General features: G+C 41.9%; 1 protein-coding gene across 6 annotated transcripts in view; it reads right to left on the bottom strand.

The window, feature by feature from the left end:
• The window catches only part of RAD18 (RAD18 E3 ubiquitin protein ligase), a 127,641-nt gene that overhangs the window by 103,227 nt on the left and 369 nt on the right, over nucleotides 1–24,045 (bottom strand). For all 6 annotated transcript variants that reach the window (XR_007357460.2, XM_048856095.2, XM_048856096.2 and 3 more), the window contains exons 2-4: nucleotides 23,212–23,293; nucleotides 18,462–18,523; nucleotides 16,651–16,721 (exon numbers count right to left, since the gene is read on the bottom strand). Coding sequence is in view for 5 of the 6 variants with exons in the window: in XM_048856095.2 (XP_048712052.2) it covers nucleotides 16,651–16,721; nucleotides 18,462–18,523; nucleotides 23,212–23,293 (215 nt within the window). In the remaining variant the exon portion in view is untranslated. The remainder of the gene's footprint in view (nucleotides 1–16,650; nucleotides 16,722–18,461; nucleotides 18,524–23,211; nucleotides 23,294–24,045) is intronic.

Here is a 24,045-nt window from a genome sequence, read left to right on the forward strand (position 1 = left end):
TGCCCAATGAGGCCACCGCACTTCAAGCCCCAACACAGGGGGTTGAGGGACATGTTAGGAGTGTGTCTACAACACACAGCACTGCTGGAATTCTGGGTGGCACTCTGAGCATAGGAAGTTGCGAACAGGCTGCGGTAATCCACAGGGCTGTTTTACGTTATATCAAGGGTCTCACTGGCCCCTACCGCCATCTCAGAGCTGCTTGTTTTTGTGCTGCACTTCTTAGAGAGGGGCAATATAAAAATTACCCCCTAAAGGCAACAGTGAAACTAACAGGAATCAGGTCAATTTCATTCTGTTCAAGATTGGGAAAGCTTTGAACAGTAGCAGAGGCAGGCACTGGTGCTACTTGTACACAATAACTCATCAACTGAGGCTAAAGAAATTCAGAGTAGTGGACACAAGTATATATTTTGCAACTGAAGGAAGACAAGGTGTAGTGCAGACACATACCTACCCCCCTACACCAGGTGTGGGCAAACTTTTTGGCCCGAGGGCCACATCAGGTGAGAAACTGTATGGAGGGCCGGGTAGGGAAGGCTGTGCCCCCAAAACAGCCTGGCCCCTGCCCCCTATTTGCCCCCTCCCACTTCCCGCCCCTTGACTGCCCCCCCTCAAAACCCCCCACCTGCTCCTTGTCCCCTGACTGCCCCTCCTGGGACCCCCACCCAAAACTACCCCCCCAGATCCCACCCCCATCCAACCCCCCCTCTTCCACTCCCCTAACTACCCCGACCTATCCACACCCCCGCCCCAACAGGCCCCCCAGGACTCCCACGCCCTATCCAACCCACCCTGTTCCCCGACCCCTGACTGCCCCAGAACCTACACCCCATCCAACCACCCCCTGCCCCAACTGCCTCCCCAGACCCACCGCCCCTAACTGCTCCCTGGACCTCCTACCCAACCTCCCCACTGCCGCACGCGTGCTGCCACCGCCCCCCCTTTACCATGCCGCTCAGAGCGGCAGGAGTTCGCAGCGGCTTAACTACGAGGGAGGGGCCAGGGGCAAGCCTCCCGGGCCAGGAGCTCAGGGGCCGGGCAAGACGGTCCAGCGGGCCGTAGTTTGATCACCTCTGCCCTACACCTACACCCACACCCTCTTACCTTCTTGGTTGCCAAGAAGTTAGGAGGTGGGAATATGGATGTGAAGAGAGATGGAATGATCATTCTTTTCCAGAAGGAGAATGGCTTGGGAGTGCTTCTAATTTATCAGCTGCCTCATAGCTGAAGAATGATGCAAAACATTAAGCTCCGCACCTACGTTCCCTGTAAGGTGTGTGTCTGTGTGGCCACGCAGGAGGCCACAAAGGGCAGCACACTTAATTAGCAGAGCCACGCAGGTGTGCACACTGCACTCAGGGAAGTGGCCATAGGTGGGCCTGGAAGAGGACAGCGGGATGAGGTGGTACTTGGGGACAGTGGGGTGAGGTGGGGGGTGGTGATGAGGGAGATTGGGGCATGCAGGGCTGCTGCGGCAGGGCGAAGCACCTCTTCCCCGGCCCCAGCCCCGGGGCTGTGGGGAAAGAGAGCTGGGGGGAGTCCTCTCTCCCCGCCGCAGCCCCAGGGCAGCCTACACCCCAAGCCAGAGCCCTCATCCCCCAGCCCCTAACACTCTGCCCCAGGTGTCCCCCCCCCAAACACACACTTCGAACCCTTCAGCCAGACCCCCACCACAGATCACCTCCATATTGGTGTTCATAACAAAATTCCTTCTGCACATAGATGGGAAAAATAAGAGGGAACAACCCCTCCCCTACCACCCACTGCAGAGTCCAGGAGCAACATCCTGGTAAGAATCCCAAAATCCTCCTCTTCTCCAACACCTGCGTGGGGGAGAGGAACTGTTGGCTTCCCAATGGAATGTTGTCTCTGAAAAATCACCTTCATCTACTGTAGACGGCTAGAAGATTTAGGCATTGGCAACATTCCCAAGCTCAAGGCATGTGGTGACTGGCTAAGTTAGAAAAAAGTGTGAATGCAACAGATTTTCTGGGTGGCATAGAAAAGGAGAAATAAAATATAATGGAATAGGTAGAGAATACAAGGTAGGAAAGAAAGTATAGGATAAAAGAAGAAGAATGTCACTAGAGATAACACAGATGCACCATAATCTATTAATAAAAATAAAGAGAGAAAATGGTAAGTCTGGAAGGAAAAAGATTGTTTGGTTTGGGTTTTTTGCAACAACAAGAGGAAAGCAAGTAAGTTACATTTTTAAATGTATCAAACTGACTGGCAATATGTTACATTATATCAAAGTAAACAGCATACAATTGTTCCTATCCTTTAAACAGAAGGGAACGGAAGTATAAGGTATTTTTTTAATCCTTACTTGAAATTGCAGGATTAGAATCATAGAATCATAGAAAATCAGGGTCAGAAGGGACCTCAGGAGGTCATCTAGTCCAACCCCCTGCTCAAAGCAGGACCAATCCCCAATTAAATCATCCCAGCCAGGGCTTTGTCAAGCCTGATCTTAAAAACTTCTAAGGAAGGAGATTCTACCACCTCCCTAGGTAACGCATTCCAGTGTTTCACCACCCTCCTAGAGAAAAAGTTTTTCCTAATATCCAACCTAAACCTCCCCCACTGCAACTTGAGACCATTACTCCTTGTCCTGTCCTCTTCTACCACTGAGAATAGTCTAGAACCATCCTCTCTGGAACCTTCTCTCAGGTAGTTGAAAGCAGCTGTCAAATCCCCCCTCATTCTTCTCTTCTGCAGACTAAACAATCCCAGTTCCCTCAGCCTCTCCTCATAAGTCATGTGTTCCAGACCCCTCATCATTTTTGTTGCCCTTCGCTGGACTCTCTCCAATTTATCCACATCCTTCTTGTAGTGTGGGGCCCAAAACTGGACACAGTACTCCAGATGAGGCCTCACCAATGTCGAATAGAGGGGGATGATCACGTCCCTCGATCTGCTCGCTATGCCCCTACTTATACATCCCAAAATGTCATTGGCCTTCTTGGCAACAAGGGCACACTGCTGACTCATATCCAGCTTCTCGTCCACTGTCACCCCTAGGTCCTTTTCCGCAGAACTGCTGCCTAGCCATTCAGTCCCTAGTCTGTAGCTGTGCATTGGGTTCTTCCGTCCTAAGTGCAGGACCCTGCACTTATCCTTATTGAACCTCATCAGATTTCTTTTGGCCCAATCCGTCTAGGTCCCTCTGTATCCTATCCCTGCCCTCCAGCATATCTACCACTCCTCCCAGTTTAGTATCATCCGCAAATTTGCTGAGAGTGCAATCCACACCATCCTCCAGATCATTTATGAAGAAACTGAACAAAACCGGCCCCAGGACCAACCCCTGGGGCACTCCACTTGACACCGGCTGCCAACTAGACATGGAGCCATTGATCACTACCCGTTGAGCCTGACAATCTAGCCAACTTTCTACCCACCTTATAGTGCATTCATCCAGCCCATACTTTTTTAACTTGCTGACAAGAATACTGTGGGAGACCGTGTCAAAAGCTTTGCTAAAGTCAAGAAACAATACATCCACTGCTTTCCCTTCATCCACAGAACCAGTAATCTCATCATAGAAGGCGATTAGATTAGTCATGACCTTCCCTTGGTGAATCCATGCTGACTGTTCCTGATCACTTTCCTCTCATCTAAGTGCTTCAGGATTGATTCTTTGAGGACCTGCTCCATGATTTTTCCGGGGACTGAGGTGAGGCTGACTGGCCTGTAGTTCCCAGGATCCTCCTTCTTCCCTTTTTTAAAGATTGGCACTACATTAGCCTTTTTCCAGTCATCTGGGACTTCCCCCGTTCGCCACGAGTTTTCAAAGATAATGGCCAATGGCTCTGCAATCACAGCCGCCAATTCCTTCAGCACTCTCGGATGCAACTCGTCCGGCCCCGTGGACTTGTGCATGTCCAGCTTTTCTAAATAGTCCCTAACCACCTCTTTCTCCACAGAGGGCTGGCCATCTATTCCCCATGTTGTGATGCCCAGCGCAGCAGTCTGGGAGCTGACCTTGTTCGTGAAGACAGAGGCAAAAAAAGCATTGAGTACATTAGCTTTTTCCACATCCTCTGTCACTAGGTTGCCTCCCTCATTCAGTAAGGGGCCCACACTTTCCTTGGCTTTCTTCTTGTTGCCAACATACCTGAAGAAACCCTTCTTGTTACTCTTGACATCTCTCGCTAGCTGCAGCTCCAGGTGCGATTTGGCCCTCCTGATTTCATTCGTACATGCCCGAGCAATATTTTTATACTCTTCCCTGGTCATATGTCCAAACTTCCACTTCTTGTAAGCTTCTTTTTTATGTTTAAGATCCGCTAGGATTTCACCGTTAAGCCAAGCTGGTCGCCTGCTATATTTACTATTCTTTCGACACATCGGGATGGTTTGTCCCTGTAACCTCAACAGGGATTCCTTGAAATACAGCCAGCTCTCCTGGACTCCTTTCCCCTTCATGTTAGTCCCCCAGGGGATCCTACCCATCTGTTCCCTGAGGGAGTCGAAGCCTGCTTTCCTGAAGTCCAGGGTCCGTATCCTGCTGCTTACCTTTCTTCCCTGTGTCAGGATTAGTATTTTCAAGCTACAGATATAAGCCTATGACTACTGGCATTCCAAATCAGTAATTCAAGAAACTGTCAGGGACCTTCTCAAAAACAATGTCATTACACCATTTGTACTAGTGTAGTCTTTTCTCTGTATTCATCCTCTGCGTTACCTGAGGATTACTCCTCCTTGGTAAAGATTATTACTGTCCACTCAATAGAAAGATCCCATTAAAGCAAGAACAAGTAACAATGTCCAATTCAAGACATTCTTATACTAGGCCAACTAGTGAGACTATTTTTATTAGTGGTTTAAGGTGCAGATTTGTTGCATTCAGACACAGCAACTGCACAAGATCTTTTGGTTGGTTGGTTGGTTTTTTTTTAATCCAGACTTCTGCCACTAGGTGAATCTGCAATAATACTAGTTAATGGCTCTTAAATTAATGGAAGGATCACAATTACCACTCACACTGAACCTGTTAGCCCATGTACCATTGGCATAATTGCAACAGCTATTTAAGACACACACAGAGAACCCAGAGCTCTTATCCTGATTTTTCTACATTACAAAAATCAACCTTACACTTGCAAATTTACATTTATAATAGTAGCATGGCAAAGGGAACTTCTACAGCACAAACAAGAGAGAGTCAAGAGCAATTAAGTGTGGCAGCAACAACAAATGCTTTGATGTCTGCTCTCAAACAGATGTGGACTGTAAGTTTCTATTGGTGATAGGGTTGTTATTCCACGACAGACCTGCAATTACAGAAAACTCTAGCTGTCACAGGACTAAATTCAGGAAAAATAAGAGCTAGCTGGTTCAGAACATAAAGAGTGAAATTCATCTCATGCAGAGTGTCTTTATGACTCACTTATGCTCCCTGTTAGAAGCTTACGGGGGGGGGGGGGTTAATTTCATCCTAAAAGATCAGAAAACTATGAGACAGCATATCCGTTTAAAGCCTTAACCATCAACAAAAGAACATTATAATTCATATATGGGAGAACAGGACAAGACAAGTTGTCAAGGTTCCTTCCCCACTCTGAACTCTAGGGTACAGATGTGGGGACCTGCATGAAAGACCCCCTAAGCTTATTCTTACCAGCTTAGGTTAAAAGCTGCTACCAACAAAGAACAGGAAAAGAGCCCACTTGGAAACGTCTTTCCCCCACAAATCCCCCCAAGCCCTACCCCCCTTTCCTGGGGAAGGCTTGATAAAAATCCTCACCAATTTGCATAGGTGAACACAGACCCAAACCCTTGGATCTTAAGAACAATGAAAAAGCAATCCAGTTCTTAAAAGAAGAATTTTAATTAAAGAAAAAGTAAAAGAATCATCTCTGTAAAATCAGGATGGTAAATACCTTACAGGGTAATCAGATTCAAAACAAAGAGAATCCCTCTAGGCAAAACCTTAACTTACAAAAAGATACAAAAACAGGAATATACATTCCATTCAGCACAACTTATTTTATCAGCCATTTAAACAAAACAGAATCTAACGCATATCTAACTAGATTGCTTACTAACTCTTTACAGGAGTTCTGACCTGCATTCCTGCTCTGGTCCCGGCAAAAGCATCACACAGACAGAGAGGACCCTTTGTCCCCCGCACCCTACCCTCCAGCTTTGAAAGTATCTTGTCTCCTCATTGGTCATTTTGGTCAGGTGCCAGCGAGGTTATCTTAGCTTCTTAACCCTTTACAGGTGAAAGGGTTTTGCCTCTGGCCAGGAGGGATTTAAAGGTGGTTAGCCTTCCCTTTATATTTATGACACAAGTACAGATCACTGTACAGTAATCTTCAAATTAAGATTAATATGATGAAATTTTAGAAGATTTGTCACATGGTGGACTGCTGCATCCTACATCAAAGATACAAAAAAATTAAACACCTATTATTCATAAATATTTAGGCACAACTCACTTCTAACAAGGGTTGCATCAGTGTGTCTTGCCAATGGCATAATTTTGGGGGAGGGGATGAGCAGAACAGGGAGAGAGAGAGAATGTGGTCAGGGCAAGGTGTTTGTCTTACTGTCACATAAAATGCACATATCTTCAGAATCAGGTATTCACAGTCAGCAAACAGTCTTTTCAAATTGTTCTTTTATACAGAAATCAAACAGGTACCTTTCCCTCCCCTGCAGCAAACTGAACTACGCGCAGTTCAGATAACATAAAACAGATCAGAAAAGATAATCATTTGGCTTTGATACACATCAGCTCTCACATGTTATTGCTGATGATAAAAAACTTCTAATACGTTCTTATTGGTGAAATAGCTAAAAGATTACCTAGTGGCCCATAACTCGGTTTTCTTACATGACAGAGCTGAATCTCTCTCTCTGATCTTTTCAGCTTATCGTCTCATGTATTCAGCTCATGTTATAGATGTCACATTCCCTCAATAAAACAATGTGGTTTACCATTTAAAAAAATAATTGGGACAGAATTATATTTCTTTAAGCTTGGAGAGGTACCAGTCCATGGTTGACAGATGTCTGAATTAAATTCATTCTTCTGATCAGCTTACCTACTCACCAAACTTTAGACTGATAAATATTAGGAAAAGAGTAAAATATCTTTCCAGGAAAAGATCATTATACCTGCCTACAGCTTGTAGTCATCTTAGTAACATTATAAACTCTTCTGGGAAGGAATCATCTTGTATCTCAGTGTACAGTGGCTAGAACAATAGCTCCAGGATCCTACATAAATACAAATAAAAGAGATACTAATGTACAGACAACTATCCTGTATGCAGTTTTTGTAACTCCAATTCTCATACTAAAAATATGTTCTGGTATAAAGTAGGCATCAATGCCAGGGACAACGATTGAGGCGGGGCTTCTAAAAAGTAAATACAAAAACCTAGTTTCTCTATAAATAAAATGGGTTAATCGTTCTATGTTAACTATAAAACCTGCCTAAGAGAACCACATATTTTCTTAAGGAAGATAGAAAAAGAAGCTTGTACAAACTCTTTTGCTCTACTGACTAACATCACTCCACAAATCATATGGGATAAAAAAAAATGTATCCTTCAAAATTAACTTGCAAGATTCTCTCTCTCAAAATCAATTACCCAAACTGAACTGTGAACAACAATCAAGTATATTCTCATTCATGTTGAGTTAGATAATCAAGACTGAAAACAGACTTTCTGAAGACATCAGTAACCAAACTTTGGACTACACACAATAGAAAGAACTTTAACACCTTCACAATTCAGACATCCATACTGTGACTACTGTATTTTAACTTGTCTACCAAAACACAAACGGATCAGGTCAGTCTGCTTTTTATTTTGTGGGAGAATCAAAATACTATTACTAAATTCGAGAAAGGAGACAAAAGTCACACAATGGGATTTTCTGAGTCGAATGGTTTTTGACAACATACCACAGCTACATTTAGCTGTGTGGTGACATCTAGTGGCTATATTGTGTGTGTGATAAACCAAACATCCCCAACACAATGCCAAAATCTAATGAAAAGTCACTAGTATGTTTGGTTGTAAATACAATATAGCCCCATTTACCTGAACCAACACTACTTGAAGCTGTATTATTAACTGCCACCACCTTCTCTTCCCATCTACTGAATCCCAGTTATCCCAACTTCAAATTATCCCTAGTGGTTCTGACAATTGTTGCTCTAAGTGGTTTTGACAACTAGGATTATACTGCAGTTCCGTTTGTCCCTCCATATCCAGAAGGCAGAAAGGCCAGAGACAAGGCTACCATATAACTCACTTTCTGTCACACCCAGATTTGTAAATTTCACCTAGAAATGTATTCAAGTGGTAAGTACTGGTTTGATGCAGTAAGATTGCACATTTGGAACTGCAAACATAATGCAAAGTGTATATAACTATAGATTAAGAATGACTTATACCTTCAGCTAAATTATCTATGAGATGTTTTATAATTTTAACACAGCAGCATATTATCCTATCTGAAAGGTTACAGCCTCATAACTGGGAAACCTTAGTTTGAGAATGTGTATGCTCTTTAGTTTTAAAGGTATAAAGAGGAGCCAACAAGATCTGTAAATAATCAACATCTCACAACCTTTCATTGTTTTAACCCTCACAACTGCACCCCTCCTACTCTTTGTTTTTTGCCATCTTCCTGTGTTATGTCTAATTTAGATTGTAAATTCTTTAGGGCAGTGAATTTCTCTTTTGTCTGTAAATTGGCATATACACCTAGATGAGCTCAAGTGAAGTAACTTTACAGTACTAACTTGAGCTAAATGTTGTAGTGAAGACAAACTCTGGCAGATGAGCTTTTTTTAACCACATCAGCCCAAGTTTATATTTCTGATTAGTTTGGAAACCATTGTTCTTACTGCCAGTGATGCAGCTCAGCACTGTTAACACATATGGGCAGCATCAACAGCAGTCCATTCTACCCTCCAAGATCCACAATTCACTTTCATGCCCCATTCAAAGAGTGGTAAATGTTGTCCTTAGAGCCTGACCCAAATAACCATGCTGTGAGCTGGTGAAATCCAAGAAGGCTGGGGAAAGGCTGTTTTTCAACTACAACAATAGCCTCAGGGCTGCAACTGCCCCCAAAGGGGGGCACTCCCTTGCTCCAAAAAATGTCCAGTGAATTGGCATGTAGCCTGCCCCTCCCCCCAAAACTCCCTCTCCTCCAGTCAGTTGCAGGGAGATCATGTGGAACACAGTTCTATGGGATGCAGTCCCCAAAAAGACCCCCCACCCAAAGCAGCTTCTTAGGGCTTGTCTACACTACTGCTTAAGTCAGTGTAACTTATGCCTCTCAGAAGCGTGAAAAACCACCCCCCTGTGTGACGTAAGTTACACTGACTTAAAGTGGTGTCTACACCGCTCTATGTCAGCGGAGACGCTCTCCTGCTGACATAGCTTCCGCCTCTCGCTGAGATGGAGTAATTATGTTGACAGGAGCGCACTCTCCCATCGACATAGCGCGTCTTCACCAGATGTAGTGTGCTAATGAAGACAAGCCCTCAGAATCCTTCCCATACACCTGTGCTGTGGAACTATACCAATTCAGAGCCCACTACATCCACCTGGTGGGGCAGGAGTCACTACACACAGTGGGCAGTTCACAAACATTCAGAGGTCCACATCATCCTTATTAGGTTCCCCATCCTGCAAACACACATGGGCTTGAAGATAATCACAAACATAATTTGCAGGATCAGGGCCTAAGACTGTTTAAAATTATTTTGGTTATTCCTTTCCAGGCCCATGCACACTTTGACCTTGGAGCATATGCTTTTACTCAGCATTGATCAAAACGTGCTTGCAACGTTAGCATTTTTCTTTCATAAAGGCTTGTTTAAGAGAAATATTGCCATTTTGTGGCACACAAAATATTTATTTATTTAAGGCCTAAAAATGCTGAGCACCTGGGCTCTAACTGAAATCAATAAGCTGCAGGTGCTTGGCACTTTTGAAAGTCAGGCACTTGAGAGAGGTTTTCTGAGAGGACAGGAGGGAGGAGTAGAAAAGGGAAAGAGTATCTTGCACAAGTCACTGCAGGACAGAAACCAGCTCTGTGTATTACAAAATTGGGCCGTAAGACCTGGATGCGCACAGTCCACATGCAGGCAATATTCCTACTGGAGTCACCTTTGGCTGCAAAGGAACTGCCATGTCAGGCTATAAATGACTAACTACTGCAGACACTTTTGTTTTTGCAACTGCAGTAGCCTCACAAGCAGTCTCCCAGCTCCTGCATGTGATTTCAGGATCACATACAGCTGATTAAGAGATTACTTACAGAATTGTAGCCCAGTCTCAAAAATATGTATATGTAAATGTAAACTTTGTATCCCAGTGATGTGTTCATTCTCTTGCATGCCTGAGAGTAACACAGAGGACACTGGTAATCTTGAAGCAAATGAGGTGGTTTCTGTTCTTGCAAACATCAGCTGAGAGCTTTTTTTGGCAAGTATCATACACAAGAACACCACATTATAATTAAGCAAGACTCCCTGCTAAAAAACAGATTTTTGGCTTAAGAACACCACTGCCCTGAGGAGCCACAATTGCTTTGCCATATGTATAAGTACTCCTGTTCTTTTTGCGGATACAGACTAACACGGTTGCTACTCTGAAATTTGCCATATGGTTCTCATATCTCATTCAGAAGGCCTCCAAGGCTCCCATTTTCTTTCCTTTCTGATGAACTGCCCTGTCCACAGCTAGCACTAAACATGTGCACAGCTTAATGACACTGCTCTTTATACATCAGGACAGAGCCAATCAGTCCCCAGCCCCTTACAGCTATATGCACATCCGTTCCACACATCAAGGGTGAATAACCATCCTTTCTGCTTACTACACATGGGGGTGAGAGAAACAATCACAGTTCTGCACAGTAAGAACACTGCATCTTTCACCAAGCCATTACAGCCCATCATCATCATCTCACACAAAAAGCTCTCTCCAGCTAGGCTTTTCTATGGCCTGATCATAGCACTTAGGCTCCTTCAGCAGGCTACCCACACATGGAGGTGTTTGGGGAAACACCTTCACCCCTCTTTGTTTCCCTATTGCCTCCAAACACTCATTAGGTGTCCAAAATCAATTACCAGTAGTTATTGCAGTGTATCTCAGACCAGATGTTCCTCTGCTTTCTAGCAATTGTATTTCCATGAAGGAAGGCTACTCTCCTTTTAGCCACTGTCTAGCCGAAGCACAGTAAGGGCTTGTCTTCATTGCCACGTTAACTTGAGTTATAAGTCCAGTGTTACCCTTAATTCAGCCCCATCCACACACAAAACCCCTTAACTCATGACTGTGGTGCTTTTCGCTTGAATTGGCTGGCCCACACAGGGGCATAGGCTAAAACTCGAGCAAGCACAACTTGTCAGCTGCTAACATGGCCACTCTGTAGTATAAACGCAATCACCTCAGTGCTGCTAGTCCTCCAATACCTTTCTACGATACCCCCTTCTACTCTGTGTGCCCAGAAAAGACAGACAAGTTCTCCCATAATTCACTAGGAAGAGTTCATAGAGCAGTTCAGCTTCTTGAGGCTCTACAAATCATGGGATATATCCCAGGAAGTCTTAGCACCACACGAGTGAGTACAAAATGGGCCTGGCATATTTCCCCACCCTCACACTTCTTGTACTCAGTAAACAGCTAAATATTTCTGCACATACTTTCAAAAATAAAATAAATAAATAACACTGGAAAACTTCAGCTTAAAAAGGTGAATTGGAAAATTACAAGAGTCTCAAAACGGGTTTTAGAAAAGAGCTTAGGAATAGTCAACTATAGCTGTCCTTCTGTGCACACACAATAGAAAGAAGACAGAGCACTAATTATTCATTAAAATTGGGAAAATGGAAAACAATACACTTTTCCCTTTAATGAATCTGATGCAATTACACTGCAGAGACTTGCAAACAGAGGTATTACCGAGGACTTGTCTACACAGTGCATTAATCTGCACTAGAGGGGTGGAAATTCTACTGTGCACCAATATGACACTAATTGGCCTACATAGACCCTGCGGGCACACCTTAAAGTTCTCTAGTGCACACGGATATAATCCTGTTTCACACGAGAATCTCTCTGGCATGGACTAATGCATCACGTAGACAAGCCCTTACATAATCTTCCAAATATAACATTGGCTCAAAATTCAGTAATTGCACTAATGCAATGCATTTGAGGTCACCTTTCCAATTTCACCAATTTCCAATTTAAAATATTTTATGACGCATATTCTATTCTATGCCTCAAACACTTCCTGCAACCTGACAGTCATCACAGAAAAATATTCATATTAGAAAGTGATTTTGGGAATTCACAGTAACCACAAAGGTCAGTAAGGAATAGTATTGATGCACTACAAGTACTCCTTTCCCCTCTGTGAAACATTTTTTTCAAGGCTGTTTTACATGCTTCCCAGGTTAGTGGAGGACACTATTGTTTTAGGTCTATTGAACCAGCTCTATGTTGAGAAATTTCAAGTCACAAGGGGGAAGACTATTAAACCACTGTGAACTGTAAGATTTATATTGATTCATCAAAGCAGTCAAAAGAAATTAAGGTTTAAGATTCAATATAATAATGGATCCAAGTCAGCACTGCTTGTTCCCTGAAAAATTAAATCCTAATTAAAAAAAAATCCATTTGTCACTAGAGAGAAAGTGCAAGCTAAAATATTGGAATTGTTTAATTTAAAATCTTTTTTAAAAAATTCAATTAAACCTAATTGCATCCATGGACCTTTTGCAAGACAGACACACAAAATGAACAATATATCCTGCCATCATTTATGAAGTCAAACTCCTCATTGACTTTCAAGCAGAGGGTCAGCTTTAAAAAAAAAAAACAATGGCCTATAGCCACGTTTGCTTCCCATAATGAAGCATAATTAAAAAGAGGAGCAAAGAACAAAAACAATCACTCACTATCTTACTCCTTTTATCAGTCTCTCCATTTCCCTTTTGTGAGCACAAGAAATCTCACACAGCCAAATGCACCGACACTGTGGTAAATTCTATACCAACTTGTGCTTCTTTCACTGTTCCCACTATTCAGGGCTACAAAATAAATCCCTAAGGCGAACCAAGAGCAAAGCAGGAAATAAGGAAGACAAAAACATCCAAGTGAAGGCACAATATTCCTGCAAATCTATTAACTAACTAGAAAAATTCAGATTTTAGGCTCCTTGGACAACTTTACATTTCTTCTGCCCCTTAAGTTCAAGTGAGAATTATCTTCTGAGTAAATAATCATCAGAACTGTCAAAACATTTTTGTCAAAACATTTTTTCAACCAAAAAGAAAACTTTGCTGAAAATGTTCATTATTGTTGAAATTTTCTATTTTGTTTCCTATGAAAACCTTGAAACCAAAAATATTTTCTGATTTTACGGGGGGGGGGGAGGTTTTCAGTGGGTCATAAAAAAAAATTTTCATGGGAAATTTGGGGATTTTTTTTTTTTTAATTTCTCACACAAAGCTAGTACTTTTCTATGAGCCCTTTTAAATCAAAAATCTGAAGCCGGATTGAAATTACATGATTTAACTCCCTTTTTCTTTTACAAAATTATAGTGTGAGCTCAGTTAAAAATAAATAAAAATTTTCACCCAGACAAGTTTTTGGGTTGTTTTTTTTTTTGTTTGTTTTTGCTTTAAATCCATGGCTAAAAAGTATTGTTCAAATACTCTTCTTTCAATTATGGGTATTTGTAATACAATACTGTCGCAAAGGTGCATTTTCTCTTTTCCCACCCTCACCGTGCCAGAATAATGTCACTAACTCTACGAGTGGACTTTCTAATTCATCTCTGGATCACAAATTCTCCCACAAGAATGAGTGAAAGAAATAAAATTTAAATTCAGTGAGGTCTGTGTGTGCCCTTCGTAGGCATCCCTAATGCAAGCTGGAACTTCATTAAGACCAGTAAGTAAGTAAAGCAGCTGCTGCCATAGGATGTGGCAATCTAGGTCTTCCCAGTACATCTCCTTCTTCTCTTGGCATGTTAGACCTTTCTTTCCTTCCATTATCATCTCAGGCATCTAATAAATACCTCTCTCGTAGTTTCCATTATATCATCTCTGCTACAGAAGGATTCTGTTTCTGTTCAGAAACGCAACTGCTTCCATAGAATATCAGCAACATCACTCAAGTCTTCTCCAAAATATTTTTTTTATTTATTTATTTTTTACAGTTGCCTTTCACCTATGAAAGTGACTTTTCTGAGCTAGTTCCAGGTTTTAGGATTTTCTAGATTGGAATACATGTCCTTTTGAATCTGTATCACTGTAACATTTCTCCATTCTGTGGTTCACCTTTGTGTCCTCATTTCTTTAAGAAACATAGCAATGATATAAATCTCCATGTCCAAAATTAACTCCTTACATTTAAGAAAAGCATTACTATTACAGAGAAAACCCATCAGAGTACTGCCCTGTACAAATCTCAGTATTCAATCCCTTTTCCCAGGGCAATTGCCCTGATCTTAGAAGGAAATGGGCATATGTATATTAGCCTATTAATAAAGTTAACCTGTTTTGTTGAGGTAAAAAAAGTAACAAGAGGCTTAACACCTCCTATATATGAGTTAGTAATGTATTTAAAAGAACAGTTTACGCTGTACAGGGAGGTCAGAAGTTCAGTGTAACCACTCAGGCAAATAAGCATGAATCACCCACTAAAGAAATTACATTTAGGAATTGGAAGACAAGCAGATCAATGCTAACACAGTTCATTCTCACAACTAGCAAAGAAGTTGTCCAACTTTCATCAGCACCTTTTAATAAAACAATAGTCACTATAACCCTAAAATGGATTTGGCAACATCTCTTTCACAGAGGAAGTACCTTGTGCACTCTGACACTGCTTTTCCCTTTGTCCCTGTACGCTGGCTCCCAACATGAGTTTATGACTCTGAAGGGTCTTATGGGAAATCAGTAGCAACAGGAGCTTAAAGGCCTTCCAAGGTGGCAGACTACGCTGGCTGGCAACAGCAGCAGGACTAGTGAGTTACAGGAAATTTTCCAGAACCTGCTCTGCCTCACTGCCAGGTTCTCTATTACATTTTCTTTGTTAATGGCTGGTTGTAAGGAATCTCAGTATTGCACGGTTATTTATGGCTTTGGCTTTCTCCTCTTTCATTTAGCAGATCACTAGCTGTTAGGAAAAGCCTGAGGTTCATGATTTATAATGCAATTGAAAAGGATTAACTCATTTATTAACGTTTCCAAAAGAATCTGAAATAGTATTCTGTTTATTCCACTGAACTTACCTTAGTAGTTAAAGACTAGTACAGCATCCAATAGGAAAATGGACTTCACTCTCAGATTTTCATAGGATTGTGTCATGTTTACAATTTTATAGATAATTATCATTTTAGAATCACACTAGCAAACTTTATACTGTAACTCTAGCACACAACATATCTAGTTTAGTATTTCTACTGCAGTTATGACTTTCTTCCAGTCATTTTCAGCTAAAGACCATTCATTTACATAAACAGAGTCGCTTTTCTAGTATAGTACATGCTACAGAGTATGTCTGTTTGCAGGTCTCACTATTTAACAGAAATTCCAGGCATACCCAACACTCAATTTGTTATTGTCCAATGCAATATGTGGAGGATACAATTATCAGTTCTGACTTCCAGTACTGCTATCGGCTTCAAGCAAACCTGACTAGGAGGGAGGTCACAGGTCGGAGTAAACTTGAGTATAAAATTAATTACAAACATCTTTGAAGCACCATAAAGCAGCTGTAACACTGCTACCAACTATCTTACTAACTTGTATAGAGGGCACCACTACGAAGTACGAAGGGCCAGGTCCAAAGCCTACTGAAATCCATGCAAAGGCTCCCATAGACTTCAGTAGACACTGGATCAGGCAATAGAAGTGCAAAGAATACAGGTACAAAAAGGTAGAAGTAAATGTATCTCTATTTATATTAATTTATTTGTATTGGTGCACTACAATGTAAACACATTCCAGCACCTAGTATCTTTCACAAAGATTATCACACAGCCCAGGAGTGTGATTTTTTCCAGTATTTCTTCATAAACGGCGAACAAGTTCTCAAAATGGTCATCTGCCTCAAGTCAGAATGACAAAGCTGGTCTATTTGGCTGAACAGAATGAAGCTACATAATTTGTAAAAATGGAAGAGCTAAATACCCCTTCCTCCCGACTTTTATTTTTTTTAAAACCAGATTATGTGCACAGCTATCACAATGATGGGTTCCTTATAAAAACCTGTAATAAACCATTAGAGACATCTTCTGCCCATATAAGATTCCATTGACTTCATCTATAATTAAGTATGCAAAATGCACTTTACAATCAGGCCCTTTTTTCCTAAAATTAGTCCATCCTTGTGGCATTTAGGTTACAAATTAAACATGAATCTGCCCACATACACCCATTAATCAATTCCTCTACTATATGAGACACGGATGTGAAAATTTTCACTAGTTTATTCTCTTTGGTTGCATTATGACACATGGGCCTGGGTTTCTAACTCAAACCACACACACTATGGCGTGCAATCTGAACTAAAGGAGTCAAGTGATATCTATATTTCTAACCATGGAAACATGCATAATATTTGTAAAATTCTGTTGTACCTTGCAGAATTAAAGTTTTTTACCAGCTCATCTAATATCCGGTTATTTTTCAGGTCAGGTTCCGTGACTGCCTACAAAAGAACAGAAGTAAACAGACAGTGTTCAAACACACATAATTTACTTCTCAGATGTGTGTTTCAGACACCACCCATAAAACCATTACCCCTCAAAATTGTTATGTCAAAAAAGTTCCATAAAAATTAAGTACAAATATCTTCTACTGAAAACCATCTAAGACCGTGAAATAAGTGAGTCTTGAAAATGTTAGGTAATATCCAGAAGTATAGATAAAAAAAACAATACTTTGTTTTAAGACCAACCCCATGAACACTAGTTTCCAACAATGCTTTATTGTACCCTAGCTCCAATTATTTTGGAAGACAAAAGTAGGCTCCTAAGAATGAGATGCAAACATTAAGCAAGAAGGAGTAAACAAAGGACAATGTCATAGTCTGAATAATGGTGGAATAAAAGATACAGATTATTGGGTAGTTTTCTGCATACATATTCTTTTAAAAGAACCTTCCTCTCTATTTTAATTTTTCTCCTGTGTTACCATTTGCTCTTACTCATATCAATTTTTAAGAAGGTAGAAGGATGGATATAAAATGTGCAGTCCAGAAATATATACCGAGAAGTCTGCACTTTTTTAAACGTCAAAAAACTGATAATATATTACAAATAGACCTTTCTGAATTCTGGCCTTGAACAGACTTATGCTTTAGGAATATGCAAGGAAAATCACCTATATTTTGCCAGTACTTTTGAAACATTGTTTGTTGTGTTTAAGCAGCCTACCATTTAAAAACATCCAGTAAAACCCAACTGGCTTAAAGCCAAAGATGAATGGTCTTCCATGCACTTTATTAAGTGAAAGTCTTTCATAGAAGATCTTAATAAGTCAGTCCTGCCTGTACTGCAGGGGTATAACTGGTCCTCACAGCGTTTTTCAGAACAGAAGGGATTTACTCCAGTATCCATGGCCAACATCAGTCACCCCTCTGCTGTATAGTATACTGCCATCTCCCACCCCAGAAGAGCTGCACTACATATCTGATGTGTTGTATGGAACACATTTTACAATATGAGTAGCAAATATATTAAACTACGTATTCTACACAATAGACACATAGGAGTACACTTAATCTCCACTATGCAAAGTGGAGCAGCAGCATCGACAGGACTTACTTAATCAGAACTGTAAATGTTAGAAAATGCTCTCATTGAGTATACTCAGAAGTGATTTTTGTATCTAAACATTCCATCACCAGCCACCCCCAAATAACATGTACTCTTCAATTTAAAATATGGGAGGGGGGAGGGAAGAATCAATCAAAAGCCATTTCTATTGGCTATAGTTTCTATAAAAGCTTATTTTTACTAATCCTAAATTCTGGATCAAATTCAACCTGATAGTGTCTCTTTAAAAGACCAGTAACGTGCACCATGGAATGATCAAAGGTTGATGAAAATTAATTGTCCCTTCGGGGCATTCAGGTGCCTACGAGTGCCTAAATCTGTATTAGACCACTTATTTAGGTGCCAAAGATTTAAATGACTTCAATTAATATTCAGCACCTCTGAAAAAAATCATGACACTTATTTATGGTAGCTGACTAGATATGAATTTTAGGTGCTCAACTTGAGGACCTCACGTTTGAAAATACCAGCAGAGGAGAACACTATAAGAAGCAGTTCTGTATATCTTAAAATGACATATTTGATTAGACCCAAAGATGAAAAGGTCTTAATACTGAAGATTTGCCCAAAACAATATATAAAAAAAAGAAAAACAAAACAAAAACACTTACCACACAACATGTTGGACACTGAGTTTTGTAAGACAGAAATTTTCGTATACAAAGGGAACAATCTGAAAAAACAAGTTACATACCATATAATCAGAGTGTACTAAGCTAAGATGAACACACATTGTTGAGTAACTATATTATTTTTTTTAAAAAAACCTAGCAAAATGTGAACTAAAGTAATTATAGTCATACATAAAAAGAGAAACATTCAATAAAGAATATTATTCTATTTTAATGGAACGTTTACCAACATATTTCAGCATTTGATCTCAGTCTGTGTGTCCATTTAAAAAAAAATATTTAGCAAATATACCCCAAAGCAACATCAACTACTATTGTTAAAATAGCAAGGTTTACTGAGCTAACCTTCAAGTTTGAAATAACTACACTTCCTAGAACCACAAAATTCAACCCCCATCCAGTATATGGAGTAAAATCACGGTGAAGATTTAACACAGGTTGCATGCTCCTATCTTTTAGGACCTTGTCCAAAGTTCGCTGAAGTCAATTCAGTAACTCTCATTAACTTAAGAGAGCCTTCAAATAGCCATTATTTTTATCCTCCTGCTAAGAAACGATTAAAGGGGGTAAGGGCTTGATCCTGCAATGTGCTTAGTGCCCTCAACCAAAGTTGAAAGTTTACTTCAGTGGGAGTTGAGGATGCTCAGCATCTTGCACAATTGAGCCTTCCAGAAGGGCTTCTCCAGACTAACGGAGTAAGAAGGGCCTAGGAATTCCTAAATTCCAATCCCAGTTCTGACAATGACTCAGTGAGTGGATATGGGCAAAGCACTTCACTTCTCTGCCTCAATTTCTCCATTCAGTAAAATGGAGATAAGACCTCCCTCACAGGGGTGTTTTTAAGTGCTTTGAGAATGTAAAGCTCCATAAGCATATGTGTGCTCAGTGTTACTGTTCTGTAAATTAATAGATTTGATTAAGTTCTCTGCTGATAGGTTTTTATTCCCTACTAGTCTACTTCAAGTAAATGTTCTGTCCTAGTTTTAACTCATGGATATGGCTTTCATTACACCTAAGTAGAGTTGATTAAACTTTCCAATAATATTATAATTGCACTTCCTCTTGGAACAACTCTATTTTTAAGGAAAAGTCTGTCAGAAGCATCACGCTCTGCATCCCAAGTTATTCACAGATTGCTTTGAGCATTCAGCTGTCTAACAACAGCTGGAAGAACACATCAAGCAATAACAAACAATTATTAAAGATAATTTTAGCATGCATTTTCTTATCATTCCAATTAAATTTCCTGTACCTCTCTGTCTCCAGCAGTCACAAGCACACCTACGTCAAACTGCTTCTGCAATATACCTTCCTAAGGGCTAGTCTACACTAAAGCTGTAAGTCAACCTAAGTTATGCTACTGTTGTTCCTGTATGCCCTGGGACAGAGTGGAGAGATGCATGGAAAATTTAATACAGCTCTAGGCAATAAATTCTATAAGGCCAAAGAGGGGTGGCAGGAAAGGAATCTGCATAACTTTAGCCTCCATCTGTTGATGTACCACACAGAGGTTCACTCACATAGGGCCTGATTCTGCAGTCACTCCACATGTAGAACTCCTGTTAATTCAAGTGAATAGAACTCCTGTACAGAGCATGGCTACAGAATCAAGTTCTGTAACTGCTCATTGTAATCGCTGAGTCTAAGTCTTTTATATGACCTTTACTAACCTAGAATGTTAGTCACAGGACAGTAGGCATAAGCTTGTTGTAAAAAGCAAAAGAAGTAAAAAGGTTCACCTATATGCACACAAACACTAAGGGCATGTCTAACCAGCAATGTAAGCCCAGGGTTAGTAGGACTCAAGTCAGCTAAACTGGGTCAGAGAACACTGGGCTTGCATGTTTATACTGCATTTTAACCCTAGGTTAAGGATTTTCTGACCCGTGCTCAAACCTATAACTCTGGCGTCCACACTGCAGTGCACAGACCTGAGTCAAAGTAACCCTGTCCCAGAGTGCCTAGTGCCTCTCCTCCCCCTCAAACCAGCATTGATGCTCTAGCCCTACGAACGTGTTGCAAAGTGAGAAAGCTCTACTGCCCACCCTGTTTCCTAACTCTGACGGTGCTCCTTATGGGCACCTGAGTCCCTTCAGTAACACAAACTGCACAATGAGCTCCTTTGGTAGGTAGTTTGAGAAGGCTTTATACTGAACTACCATGTAGTTTGAGAATGGGGCTCTCCACCTCTAGGCTGAGTCACACTGGCAGAAAAATCCCCATGTGCACCTGTTCTGAGGATAATTAGGACATCCCTGTCCAGGGCTGAGAAACTATTAAAATGAAACTTTGTGATTCTTAATTTTTAAAATAGGATGTTCAATGAAGGTATTTTTGTTTGTTTGGTTATTTATTTATTGTTGTCTGTTTGTTTTGAAGGTTGACAAAGTGTAGGTTTCAGAAGAAAAACCACACGCCACACACAGCGTGGCTGCTGCAAGCTGTGAAGCAGTGAAGTGCATCCCCAGGTCCTGGGGTGCAACGTACTCCAGTTCACACACCCTGGGAATCCGTTATCCCTGCTATACTGCTGGAGGCAGGGATAAGGGGTCCCCGGGAGCATGTGGTGAAGTTTTGGGACTGGCTCCCATTCACTGCCCTCACAGTGAATGCTGCCCAGGCATCTCTGCACACGCAGCCCCAGGAAGGGCAGGGGAGCCCCAGAAGCAAGAGACAAAGGGCAGAGTGGGACAACGAGGCTGCCCTGAATGGAGGCAGAGTTGCAGAGGTCCTGGATCAGTACAGCCAGGGGAGAGATAACCCCCAACATCCTGGCAGCTGGGAGCCACCTCCCACCTGTCAGCTTTGCTCTCTGCTCTGGGCAAGCTCTGAGGAGTAGCCAGAGTCACTGCCACAGGAGGCTACGAGGTGGTTTTGGGGCTGGCTCCCCTCGCTAGAGCCCTGCGCAGATAGAAAATCTTTATCCGCATCAGATCCACAAACATGGTCCACGGATATCTGCAGCGATGAATATAAAGCAGATTTACAGTGTTCTACCACTTGCCGCCCTGACAGTGTGCGCTGCCCAGATGCCCCTGCCCACACAGCCCCAGGGAGGGCAGGAGTGGATCAGAGAGTAGAGCGGGGACCAAGCAGCTGCCCTGCAAGAAGGAGGTGTGGCCACGGTGTTGTGGGGTCATCCCTTCCCCCAGCCTAGCTGAGCCAGGAGCTCTGATGCTCCCTCTTCCTGCAGGGCAGCCACTTGGTCCACACTCTGCTCTCTGGCCTCTCCTGCCCTCCCTGAGGCTGCGTGTGCAGGGGCACCTGGGCAGCGTGCACTAAAATCTGGCTGACCAGCTCCCTCTGCGAAAAGCTTCTTCTGATCAGTCTCCCCTAAAAACCCTGCAGGCTCTCTGATAGTGTGCTTGCAGACCAGTGTTCAGGAAACAACAAGTTAAAGCTTATCTGAGCTGCTGCCCTTTGCAAAGGGAAGTGTGGCTTCCATTTGCAATACAGTCCAATAGACTGCATCACAGACTGTCCGCATAGAGAAAACTAAGGAAGTTGCCCCAATGAACTCTGGGATACATCCAGAGGACTTCTGGGACCCAAGTCAAACCGGGGCCACATGCAAACAGGAAAGTGACAAGGCTCAGATCCTAGAATCATAGGACTGGAAGGGACCTCAAGAGGTCTTCTAGTCCAGCCCCCTACACTCAAAGCAGGACTACGTATTATCTTCTAGACCATTCCTGACAGGTGTTTGTCTAACTGACCCTTAAAAATCTCCAATGACAGAGATTCTACAACCTCTATAGGCAATTTATTCCCGTGCTTAACCACCCTGACAGTTAGGAAGTTTTTCCTAATGTCCAACCTAAACCGCCCTTGCTGCAATTTAAGCCCATTGCTTCTTGTCCTACCATCAAAGGTTAAAGACAACAATTTACCTCCCTCCTCCTTTTATCAACCTATTAAGTACTTGAAAACTGTTATATCACCCCACAGTTTCTCCTCTCCAGACTAAACTAATGCAATTCTTTTTTTCCAGACTGTTATCATTTTTGTTGCTCATCTCTGGACTTTCTCCAATTTGTACACATCTTTCCTATAATGTGGTGCCCAGAACTGGACACAATACACAGTTGAGGCCTAATCAGCACGAAGTAGAGCGGAAAAATTACTACTTGTGTCTTGCTTACAACCCTCCTGCTAATACATCCCAAAACGATGTTTGCTTTTTTTGCAACAGTATTACTCTGTTGACTCATATTTAGCTTGCGATCCACTATGACCCCCAAATCCCTTTCCACAATACTCCTTCCTAGGCAGTCATTTCCCATTTTGTATGTGTCCAATTGATAGTTCCTTCCTAAGTGGAGAACTTTGCATTTGTCCTTATTGAATTTCATCCTATTTTCTTCAGACCATTTCTCCAGCTTGTCCAGATCATTTTGAATTTTAATCCTATCCTCCAAAGCTCTTGCAACCCCTTCAAAGCTTGCTATCAGCCAAAAACTTTATAAGTGTACTCTCTATGCCATTATGCAGGTGTCAGCTTAACACGGGCCTGGACCCTCCAGCCCTGCAGGGTCCTGAGACTGTAGGTTCAAGCCCTAGGTTAACACAATTCGTGTGTGGATGCAAGAGGGGGTTAGGCTCGAGCCTGGGCTTACACTGCTGTATAGACATACCCTAAGATCTAATAGAAGAGATGACAGGATGGAATGAGAGTCAGACACTAGTAAGGGATATGTACACAGACCCATAAAAATACTCCTGTACTTACAGGTATGTGAACACTGTGGTATGATCATTGCAATATCGAAGTAATCAAAGCATATCCCACAACGCAACAAATCATCCACTGCCTGAAATGGGAAAAATAAAGTTAATGTCATTTGAAGACACCCTTCAAGAGCTCTTCGTCTGACTATATGTATGATATAAGAAATATCTACACGCTTTCAATCTCAGAAATTCTTGTCCAGCAGTTTCCTAAACCCCATAGATGAAAACCAAAAATCCCTCACATCTCTTGGGGATGCGTTTAACAGTTGCTTTACATCAAGAGCTGTTACACTAAATGTAAACACAAATGCAAACGGTCACATAGCTATTCGGCTTGCTGAACACAAATTCAATAAACAAACTGAACATAGAACAGCTTCCAAAATCAGTTCCAGTGTGTATATTTAATCTTTGGCACTCCTGCTAGAGCTCAAGAGTGAAAAGGGGGAAGGGAAAGGCAGTTCTTGCAGAAGACCCTTCCCAAATGGGAGCTTTACTAGTAATTCAATATTATTGGATATTCCTCCTGACAAACTCTCCCCATCCAGCTCCCTCCCTCGGAAAAATAGGGACATGGGTCTTGTTGAAAGCTCTGCCATCTAAAAGTTTTTGGGGGTGGGAACGGTAAATTCCACTCTAAGGCCAGCTACAATCCTCTATACTTCAGAGATCCCCAACGTCACTCTTGGGAGCCCCCCCATGAATCAAAATGCCAGCCCTGACACTTGGCCAGCTCTCGAGAACCACTCTCTTCCTTCAGGATTTTAAGGACTCCACTCTGACTTATAAGGCTCTTTGGACCATAAGTCTATTACCACCCCCAATAAGCATC

Source organism: Caretta caretta, chromosome 7 (assembly GCF_965140235.1).
Source record: "Caretta caretta isolate rCarCar2 chromosome 7, rCarCar1.hap1, whole genome shotgun sequence".
NCBI lineage: Eukaryota > Metazoa > Chordata > Testudines > Cheloniidae > Caretta > Caretta caretta.